The sequence below is a fragment of the Schistosoma mansoni genome, chromosome 4 (genome assembly GCF_000237925.1).
Source record: "Schistosoma mansoni strain Puerto Rico chromosome 4, complete genome".
NCBI classification, from domain to species: Eukaryota; Metazoa; Platyhelminthes; class Trematoda; order Strigeidida; family Schistosomatidae; genus Schistosoma; species Schistosoma mansoni.
The window spans coordinates 29,352,266-29,364,293 of record NC_031498.1 but is presented as its reverse complement, the minus strand read 5'-3'; the positions used below and the strand labels follow the sequence as shown (position 1 = coordinate 29,364,293).

Below are 12,028 nucleotides of genomic sequence, written 5' to 3'. Positions count from 1 at the left end.
TATTGTCCATCAATTGATTTCATTTTTATTTTTTTTTATTTAAATTTTACAGTACACATTTACAAGAAGCTATTAAAATTGGTTTAGTTCAATCGATTGCTTTATCTGGTCCCGTACTTAGTTTAACTGCATGTTTTGCATTAGGAAATTATTTAATACAACAGAATGCCATTTCAATGATATCATTGTTTAAGTTAGTTTAAACTTCATTTCAATATTTTATTTATTTATTTATTTAAACACATAAATATTGGTGCAAAGGGGAATCAGGTACATATGCGCCACACAAGTCACTTGATTTTTGTGAAAGCTATGATACTGCCCAGGTGCCCAAACCGAAGCAGGTGGTTTACTTAGGGGGCCACACCCGGAGTCATTCGACCTAAAGATCTGATCCACAAGGCAGTGGAGCATCGTCAGGAGATACAGTCCCATGGTAGCTGGTGACCAACGATTGATTCATACACCATTTGTTCTGTCAGGATGTTGGAGCCCATGTGCACCATTGGTTTGGAATCAGGGTTTTCCAACTCCCCTAGGTTTACTTTCCGTGTTCACCAACCCGGTTAAAGCACTGGACATTCGCTTTTCGTCCTCTCAATTTCGTAAACAACAGTGATGCGGCGAGAAGGCAGTAATTAGGACTTCCCTGTCAGATGCTATATAGGCGTGGTCATGTGAGAGCATTTGGAGAGGGAGAGCATACTCTCCCCACTCTCGGCCGTACCAGGGCATTTGGGGGTAATATTAGTGTATATATGTTATGTTTAAAACATGTTGTAAATATATCATTAGTCCGATTCATTTATAATGCTAAATAGATTGCGATCATTGTTGAATTGTTGCTGGTAGTGGAGCTTAGGACTAGCGCTTCTTCCTACTGTAATTCATCAGTTGCATCCTGATCTTAATGTTCACACTGAGATTCCAATCCAGCACGTTTGCTCTGAATATCAACTTGTTTTCGATTAAACTACTGAGTTCAGATACCCACATCTTGTCCAAACTGTATGAAAGTATTACTAAGGAAGAGATACAGCTGATAAGTCTTAAACGGGATAAAACTCGCTCCGATGCTTATCACAATGCAACTTTATTAAAACTTATGACTAAATGGCAATATCAAGACAATTCACTCAAGATAGATACAATGCACGCGAATCATGAGTGTTGATGCGTTTGTCCTTCATGACCAAGATAACGACATGTAGGCTGAGACCTTGACTTAAGAATTACCTAGTTCCTGCAATTGCATATCACCAATGTAACTTCTTGCTCACCGTTTGACCCAGAGGCGATAGATAAACTACCTGATTTTCGTGATATTATATGATACATCTGGTCACTCTGAAGCTGCCACTTCACAACTGATGTGAACAACGGATACTTATATTCTGAATATTTGACTACTGGTTCATTGTAATCCAGATTAGAATCAAGATGACTTGGTTGAATAGCTAATGAGATAAATAGCGATTGCATGGAATTCAGACAATATTGATAGTTAGAATGTACCTAAGATTATGTAAGCAATCACTTCTGTTAGGTTGCTCAATAAAACTTCAAGTACCGTAGCTCAGGAATCACTGGTTGATACCTTATCACTATTCATGTTTATTTTCAATTTTTTGTTTCTTTTATGTAATCTTCACTTAAATCTTGGGCTTTAAAGTTATTTTATACCTTTTATTCGGCGGATCCGTCTTTTCTTCCCGGATCTTATTATTTATATCTAATCTGTTTTGCTTTCATTGAAATAAGTTAGACATGCAAAGGACTAGATACCAAATCACTAATCTAAAGGTCAAGGACTTACTGTGAGACCGAAGGTGCTAGGTTTGATCACCGACGGGTTGATGAGCACGGACTATTAGGGAATCCCATCTTAGAACGAAACACCTATGCACGATTTCCAAGTTTTCATTCAGTCCATGATGTAAGCTGTGGACATATGATAAATTCCACTAGAAATAAAAGCGTCATAAATTATTCATTATTAATCTTTAACGTCTCCTGATTGAGATCGTTCAATGACATAGCTCAGGTTTACTAATTATCTTATATTAATGGACATATCCTTTCTTGCATTATTTGTTTCTAGAGTTTTTATCACATTTAGTATGTGTTCACAAGCTCTTGGTCGAATTACTGCATTCACTACAAAAACAAAAGAAGCTGAAGAAGCTATGGGACGTATATTCACTGTTATTGATCGTAAACCAAGTATAGAAACTAATCAAGGTGATCAACCAAAAGAAAAATTCAATGGTCTTATTGAATTTAAACATGTGAATTTTAGATATCCAACAAGACCTGAGACAAAAGTGCTTAATGTAAGTGATTCAAAAAAGTATTTCATTCAACTGTTAATTCATTGTCTTTAAAGTATTTATAAATAATCTATCCGAAGTTTGTGCTGATGATGTCGTACAGAAGGACGATGAAAGCTCCACGACCAAACCATCCAGCTCAGAGAACAAACCTACATCAAAACTAAAATAAATACTTTTTGTATATCTTTTTGTAATACTGATGCATTTTCCTTTGAGTAAAACAACACATAATAGAGTAAATATTTGTGCAAATATTGGCGTCGTACTATATGGTATGGCTGTGTAATTTATGGGTTCTACCTCCAGTTGTAGGGTCATGGATATGCAATGATGAGGAGTCTCATACTAGTACGGAACGATCGTCCAGTGCTCCGAGGTTTTTAATGGTTATCTAACTTTGGTTGGTTCATGATTTTTATAAAACTCAACAATCTCCACAACTCTTTTTCTACTTACTTACTTACGCCTGTTACTCCCAATGGAGCATAGTCCGCCGACCAGCATTCTCCAACCACTCTGTCATGGGACTTCCTTTCTAGTTCTGTCCAGTTTCTGTTCATTCTTCTCATGTCTGTCTCTATTTCTCTGAGTAATGTGTTTTTTGGTCTTCCTGTTCTCCTTTGGCCTTCAGGATTCCATGTGAGTGTTTGTCTTGTGATGCAGTTGGGTGATTTCTTCAATGTGTGTCCTATCCACGTCCAGTGCTTTTTCCTAATTTCTTCCTCCGCTGAAATCTGGTTTGTTCTCCCCCACAGTAAGTTGTTGCTGATAGTGTCTGGCCAGCGGATCCGTAATATCTTGCGTAGACAGCTGCTAATAAACAGCTGTATCTTCTGGATGATGGCTTTCGTAGTTCTCCAAGTTTCCGCCCTGTAAAGTAGAACTGTCTTGACATTTGTATTGAAAATTCTGATCTTGGTGTTGGTTGACAGTTATTGAGTTGACTTCCAGATGTTCTTCAGTTATAGATATACTGCTCTTGTTTTGCCGATCCGCGTCTTCACATCTGCTTCAGATCCACCGTGTTCATCAATAATGCTGCCAGATTGGTAAAGGATTTTACATCCTCTAAAGCTTCTCCGCCAAGTGTAATTCGATTGGTGCATGCTGTTTTGTATCGCTAACCAGAAGAAAATTAGTTTGTTAAATAGTTAGCAGTATTTATTAGCACAGATTATCTCTACGATCTTGAGGAAATTGATGCACCCTGTTGGATTTGAATCTGCGTCATACAGCTTCATAGTCTTAGATGTTAGCATTGAGTTATTTAGGCCTCAACTCACTGTAAGATGGCGATATTTATATTGATCGGTTACTGCGTAGTGACTGATGTTACGTCATGATGGAGTTCGATGGACAAATATACCATCAATCACTATCAAATGATCAATCAACTACTAAAACTAATGATTCTGTCTGCAAAGACAATGACAGCTTCACAGTTAAGCCATTCAACCCAAAGAACACAATATGATTAAAAATCCCTAGGCTCTTGAACATCTCTTTTATAATTATCTTCTTGAAGTTCACCGCTCCTAAATACGACTTTCCAGAAGTAACTGCTTATTTGATGTTCTTCTTACAACTATATTTTCATTTATTTAAAACAATAAAGATGTGTTAAGATGGTGGTTGGAGGTGGTCAACAAGAAACCCTGGACACGGGTTTCGTGCTACTTGGCACTCGTCAGCAAGGTATACCTGTAATCTTGAGAGAACTGGTGCTCCCTGACGGATTCGATCCCGTGTCACTCAGCTTCACAGTCAGAGACGTTATCACCATCTTATCTCAACATAGTGCACGCAGTGCCGAGTCACCTAGACTAGTGGCCACATTGCAACTTGATCGATAGCATTCGATCAGCACTAAGAAGGACTTGACACGCATGACATTGATCACCACCCCGTGATCAATCAATTGTAATAAAGATTTGTATTTTGAATAATTAGTCATCAAAATATCTCAGGCCTGATCTCGGAAACAATAGATGTTACTAGTTGGAATGTTAGACTAACCGGTATAATAATAATAATATATTCTGAAAATAAGATTTACAGAATTCACACCAGTTTACAGGCATGATCAGATTGTTATGAAAAGCAACATTTAATGTAGAGAACAAACATGAAATATAAGAAAGTTTTATGTTTGCTGGTATAGTAATTGATAAATAGTTTATATATGGCAGGCCAATGCAACACCAGGGAACTTGTCATTTTTTCTTAAGTGGATAGCCTGATGATCTATGAACGTTGTTCTGTAAGGTTATTTCCAGTGCCAGAGCGAGTTATTATTAATTATCTACAACTAGAGAAAGTAAGATAAAAGCAAAGAGCATGGAACAACAAAACAATGATAGCAAGTAAGAGGTTAAACATTTAAAGTTCCGATAATCTCACTTGAGGAGTAAAATATACTTGCAAGCGCTAGAGCATTTAATGCATTTTCAGAGGAGCAATAGGCATTAATGGAGCGAACAAACAATGGGAGAGAGTTTAACGTACGGATAGTTTGAGGTAGATTATTCCGGAGCCTAGAAAACTTACAGGTAAAGTAATTCATATAGAGAGAAGATCTAGAATATGTTTGTTTCGCTAAAGACAAGGAGTTACGAATGTCGTAATGTGAAGCTTTAGCATAATAATTTGTCACTTATGACAGTTTTTATTATAAATATTTGTGACTTGTGTATATTATAGAAATTTGTAGTTTACATTTCTAACTGATCTTAGTTAAACAACTATTAAAAACTAAGAAGCACTGAACAACAGTTTCGTCTAAGCACGGGGCTCTTCAACAGTATCCATCCACAATCCGAACTCATAACTCTCAGGCCTCATGGTGAGCTCTTAACCTTTTGAACACTGATTTAGCATCCAGTAGTGTTCTCATTCACTATAGTACGTTTGTTTGACCTCAGTCGATCAGGGAAATTGCGTAATCTTCACTCAATTCCATTGAAGGGTAACTGTCTTTCTCTTCAACGGTATCCATCCCCAATCCGAACTCACAACTCTCAGGCCTCACGTCGAGCTCTTAACCTTTTGAACACTGAGTTAGCATCCAGTAGTACGTTTGTTTAAACTTTGGTCAGTCAAGGATATTGCGCAATCTCTATTAAATTCCACTGTAGGCTAACTATCTCACTCTCGATATGGTTGGACTCTTTCCAGTTGCTATTATCATTTGACTTTGTAACGGAAAATCAAATTATTTTTAGTATAATCATCAGAAGGGGTTTTGTGGAGATTTCAGTATTTTCATAGTTGAAATCATGAGTCAATTGAAGCTATACCACCAGGGAAAACCTGGAAGCACTGGACGGCCGTTTCGTCCTATAGTCCTATAATCACTTAGATTTCTTTACATTTATTACCATTATGTTATCAATTAAACACTTTATGTATATTTTATAAATACATTATAGAAATTTGTAGTTTACATTTCTAACTGATCATAGTTAGACAACGATTAAAAACTAAGAAGCAATGAACAACAGTTTTTTCCAAACAAAGGGCTCTTCAACAGTACTATCCCCAATCCGAACTCATAACTCTCAGGCCTCATGGCGAGTTCTTAACCTTCTGAACACTGAGTTAGCATCTAGTAGTACTCAGTGGCCGAGTGGATAACGCGATGGCGTTTCAAGTGAAAGGTACTGTTTTCGAGTCCCAGAGTGAACGTCAACTTTGAGATGCAGGTATATCCAGCTGACGAGTCCCAAATAGGACGAAACGCACGTCAAACTGGATTCCACTGCTAGCCACTATCAATCTTTGCTTACCATAGTAGTACGTTTGTTTAACTTCAGTCAGTCAAGGATATTGAGCAATCTCGATTGAATTTCATGTTGTAGTGTAACTATCTCACGCTCGACATGGTTCGATTCTTTCCGGTTACGATTATTATTTGACTTTGTAACAACTTATTTTTCTTTACATTTATTATTATAAATACATTATAGAATTTTACATATCGTATACAACCTGGAAGTAAAATAGCATTAGTTGGTCAATCTGGTTGTGGTAAATCAACACTTATCCAATTATTACAACGTTTCTATGATCCAACAGATCATGGTTTACATAATGGTATATTTTTTGATGGTATAAATTTACGTCAATTAGCACCATATTGGATAAGACGACAAATTGGTATTGTATCACAAGAACCAATATTATTTAATATTAGTTTACGGGATAATATTGCCTATGGTGATAATAGTCGGATTGTATCTATGGATGAAATTATAGAAGCAGCAAAATTAGCAAATATACATGATTTTATATTATCATTACCTAATGTAAGTTTTGATGTATTAAATATTAAATATATTGATAACTTGTGATCGCCTGTATACCCTGTTAATGTACTTACTTACTTGCTTACTTACGCCTGTTACCTCTCGTGGAGGAACATAGGCCGCTCACCAGCATTCTCCATCCAACCCTGTCCTGGATAAACCTTTCCAGTTCGTTCCAGTTGTTATTCATCCTTTTCATATCTGCTTCTATTTCCCAAAGTAATGTGTTCATTAGCCTTCCACTTTTCCGCTTCCCTTCAGGATTCCAAGTTAGGGATTGCCTTATAATCCTTATTGGTGATTTTCTTAATGTATGTCCTATCCACTTCCAACGTCTTTTCCTAATTTCCTCTTCACTTGGAAGCTGGTTTGTCCTCTCCCATAAAACGCTATTGCTGATAATATCCGGCAAGTGAATGTTGAGTATTTTGCGTAGACAACTGTTTCTGTTAATGTATAACGTGATAAGATCAAACCAGTGACATATGAAAACCGTACGAGCAGTCTAGAGTACTTATCAGTCCTGCTTCTGCGTAACCCAGCAGGTTAAGTCCAGAATACCAATCTCAACCTCTGCGGTATGAATCGTTTAATTCAAGTATACTGCGTTTATATACCAAACAGACAGATCACATCGTACCATAAATAGGAAAACAACATTTGTACAAGATTTAGCTAAATGTGGCTGTGAATAGGGGCGGACAGTAATTTATGGACTAGGGATAACTCAAGAATGGTAAATCGTATAATAATAGTCTATAGGTCAAAATAAAGTCTATAATAAGAGGAACATGAATAGTTTAGTTAGTTAACAATTATACGATAAAAAATATATGCACAGTATTGGTCCATAAATAATCCTCAAAAGTTACGATTCAAAATTCTTATTGGGATATAACAGCGATTAAATTATTTCTATAGATGTATTGTAGTTACTAGATAAAACTAAAAAAACAATAAGGTCATGAATGCACACTGCTGAGGAGTCCCACAATAAGACGAAACGGCCTTCCAATGCTTCCAGGTTTTCCCTGGTGGTTTAGCTTCAATTGACTCACGCTTTCAACTATGAAAATACTCCAATACTTCATTTGCAAAATGTTTATTAATTATCTCAGGCTTCATTGTTCCTGTATTTCCATACCAATTGGTTTCTGTTCCCGTTCTTCCCTTCTCGATCTTCTCAACCTTTTGCTGCCAGACATTCTATTCCTGACTAGTATTATATACTATTTATGTTGACATAATTAGCACACACTACATATTACCTGTCTAATAAATATGCCAATTAAGCTATTTATAGAAACGTTGCATTGAAGACAAAATGTTTGTTTAAATAGATAAATTCTTTTAAAGACGAATGTGAAGACTCCAGTGACGATTATCACTCACTTGAGTTAACAAAAACAATAAATATGTAAAGTTTCTCGGGTTTTTCGATCACCTTATTCACTATCTGGATGACTGCTGGTAGACTTATTTCAGGGAATTCATATGTGTACACTATCCTTTCAAATATTTCGGAGTTTAGGAGTCAGACTATGTGTTTCGGTTCTGAACGATTGTCGTCACAAATGGTTGGAGACGTCCTATTTTGATTATCATTGATTAACTGATAGGTCAAATAGTTTATGAGTTAATGCTGCAATTATTTGATTCAAGTGTATGAATTCCTCAAAAGTGATATCCGAAACAAGTCAGAAGTACTTATCTTGAAAAACTCAATGATTCACAAATATAAATATACCCTGGAAGAGGATAATTTTAAATTAGTTTCCGCGAGAACTAGACACCATCTAGACTTGCACAAGACCTGAATAGCACAGCTCAATCCTGTGGCGCAACCACATAGGTATCAAGAACTCTGGGGGTTAAACGTTAAGTTATTATTTCACAAGCTTTGTCTTAATCTTCGACCTACTGTTGATCATATGAATGTTAACACATATCTACTTATTACCCACATTTTCATCTTTAAAGAACTTATGACCTAACACGATATATGGATGTCACTGAAGATTAAGATTAGATACTAAAACCATAAACACAGATTTTTTCAGCCAGTCATTCAGTCAAGTTCAATAATCTTCCATATTACGAGAGAATAAGTTTTGTGTTTTGTTAGCCGTTATGTGCTGCGTATTGGATGCATTATTAATATTCTCGTCTCATATTACATCGAGTTGTTAGTCTTCAGGAATGAAGGACTTGATACAATTATGCACCGGTTCGCGTTTCCCCTTCTTATGGTAATTTTAATAGAATACACATTTGAGATGCTGAATTCCTGATAAAATTCCAGATTCTGAAGCTATTCGACACTGAGCGAAGCTTCCCAAGAGACACAAAATTAAATAATAAAGTGCTTCACTAATCAGATTAGCAGAAAGCGTAATGATTTGGTTTCTAGATTCTTCTCTGTAGTGTTCAAAAGCGCCGATTGACTAAAACTGGTTTGTATCATTTTACAAGTACTTGTTAAATTTTTCGAACAATTATATACATTGTTGTGTTCAGCCGTCAGATTCAGTTATGATAAACACTACCTTTGACACACTAAACTCATAATCCTAATGAAAACTATATAATTAGGAAGGTTCAATCATAAAAGCATAAATCATGAATACTTATACATTTCATATTTGCTGACCTAGATAACATGGATTGAAACCTCGAATAGACACATAACCGTCTCGTTATTTATAGATTTCTTTTCAATAAGTCCTCACTTACTACTCAACATTCGAATGATATGTTAATTATCTGGTCTTTAAACAAACAAGTGATATTTTAATAGTTGAGATCATGAATCAATTGAAGCTAGACCACCAGGGAAAACCTGGAAGCACTCGATGGCCTTTTCGTCCTATTATGGGACTCCTCAGCAGTGTGCATCCATGATTCCGCCTCACGAGATTCGAACCCAGGACCTATCAGTTTGGAGTATATCATCTTCCCCCCCCCCAAAAAAAAGATTTTCATTTTTGCTTTAAGTCAAATTATGCAAGCGCCCAAGTATCAATAATAACAAGAAAAGAGTGCAACAAGATGTTAAGCAGATCAAATCATCAGAGTGTACTGATTTGATCAAGTTCAATCGCTGTTATTACCGTCAATCCTATATTATTATCATTATTATTATTATTATTATTTAATAGGCATATGAAACATTAGCTGGTCAAGATGGTTCACATTTATCTGGTGGTCAAAAACAACGTATTGCTATAGCACGTGCTATCATTAGAAAACCTACATTATTATTACTTGATGAAGCTACATCAGCATTAGATAATGAAAATCAACGTTTAGTACAAAAAGCATTAGATGATGCTATGGTAACTCGGACTTCTATTATAATTGCACATCGTTTAAATACCATTGAAAAAGTTGATTACATTATTGTTTTATCAAATGGACGTATAATTGAATATGGTAAATTAAATGAATTAATTCATAGAAAGGGGGAATTTTTTAATTTATATAAATTAGATAATACAAAATAATGATGAGTATTTTTTAAAAATAAAAATAAAAAACGAAAAAACAAAAGCGAAAAAACAAAAAACAAAAAGAAAAATGAAAAACAAAAAGAAAACGAAAAAAGAAAAAATGAAAAAACAAAAAAGAAAAACGAAAAAAGAAAAAACAATATTTTCTCTTAAAATAAAAACCAAAAAAATAAATTATTGAGTATTTTCCTTTTTTTCTTTTTTTTCTTTATTTTTTTCTCTAAAAAAATAAATAAATAAAGAAAACAACTATTTTTTTTGGTTGATAAGAGTAGTAGTCAGTCATTTAATCAATTTTTCTTTGCTCATATTTATGATCATGATTATAACTACCGGTTTACTTATTTCCTTTTTTATGTATCCACTTTTATTGACTTTTTTTCTTTTCTTTTCTTTTTCTATTTCTTTACATCATACTCATCTTTGTCTTTATTTCTCCCTTTGCTATTCATACTGTTTATAATAGTTATCATTCCAATCACAAATATCCTGTGACTATTCATTAACAAATATATTTATAAGATTTGAGAAACAAAGTGTATTATTTGTTTTATTTATTTAAACACATAAATATTGGTACAAACGGGCACCAGATATATATGCCCCACACAAATCTCATTTGATTTGTGTCAGGGCTGTGATACTGCTCAGGTGCCCAAACCGAAGCAGGTGGTTTACTTAGGGGGCCACAACCGGAGCCTTTGACCTAAAGATCTGATCCACAAGGCAGTGGAGCATCGTGAGGAGATGTAGTCCCATGGTAGCTGGTGACCAATGATTGATTCATACGCCGTTTGTTCCTACAAGATACTGGAGCCCATGTACACCATTGTTTTGGAATCAGGGTTTTCCAACTCCCCTATGTGGACTTTTCGTGTTCACCAACCCGGTTAAAGCGCCATACATTCGCTTTTCGTTTTCTTAATTTCGTAAACAACAGTAATGCGACGAGAAGGCAATGAGTGGGACTTCCCTGACAGAGGTGGTACACGCGTGGCCATGTAAGAGCATTTAGAGAGAGGGCGTACTCTCCCCACTCTCGGCCGTACCAGAGCATTTGGGGGCAAGTATATTATTAGAAAACATAGATGGTGGCTAGTAGTGGAATCCACAACTCGCGTTTTGTCCTAATTGGGACTCGTCAGCTCGATGTACCTGCATCTCAGAGTTAATGGTCACTCTGGGACACGAACACAATACCGTTCGCTTGAGACGTCATCACGTTATTCACTTAGCTACTGAGTGCTGATATATTATTGTATATATCGTGGTTAGCAGTAAAATTCAAGATGATCGTTTAGTTCTGTTTGATGATTTTCGGAATAATGTACCTGCATTTGAGTGTTGATGTGTATATTGAAAATTGAACCTAATAAGTACCGCTACCTATGCTAACGCATTGTCCACTTAGCTATTGAGTATAGTAATCAATAGATTTAAATAATTACGTACATATTCAAGCATCATAAACAACAGTATTCAGTAGGTTAATTTAAAACAAACGAATCAGTAATCAAGCAACGAAAAAATTGATAACGATATTTATCATTTTGACTGGTTTCGGGGCTAGCAAGTTTTGATTCTGGAAATAGCCTTTTTACTTAAATACAATTTAAGTAGGTAAACGGAAAACACAAATTTAGTGCTTAAAGAAAAAGTCCGTTGTTCTTACAATAACAAATGTGTCTTATGAATTTCTCATCATGGCAGGTTTTGTCCTTGAACGTTTAGATACCGGCTTCCTATCCTGTTATTAGTCTTTAGATATTTTCTAATTTTGAAAGTCAAATAGGAAACAAAAGGCTGGAAATTCACTTAGTATTGTTTATTTGATTCTTCCCATTGATGTTTAGGACTGCAACTAGTCAGTCTCTTATTGACA

At 35.5% G+C, this 12,028-nt stretch overlaps 1 protein-coding gene across 1 annotated transcript in view; it reads left to right on the top strand.

Moving 5' to 3' along the window:
- The window catches only part of Smp_055780 (smdr2), a gene marked incomplete at both ends in the record, with an annotated part of 51,766 nt that extends 41,626 nt beyond the window's left edge, over positions 1 to 10,140 (top strand). Inside the window, 4 exons of the mRNA XM_018797429.1 lie at positions 53 to 193; positions 2,102 to 2,333; positions 6,299 to 6,637; positions 9,796 to 10,140. Coding sequence (XP_018652472.1) covers positions 53 to 193; positions 2,102 to 2,333; positions 6,299 to 6,637; positions 9,796 to 10,140 — 1,057 coding nt within the window. The remainder of the gene's footprint in view (positions 1 to 52; positions 194 to 2,101; positions 2,334 to 6,298; positions 6,638 to 9,795) is intronic.
- Between the last annotated feature and the right edge of the window lie 1,888 nt (positions 10,141 to 12,028).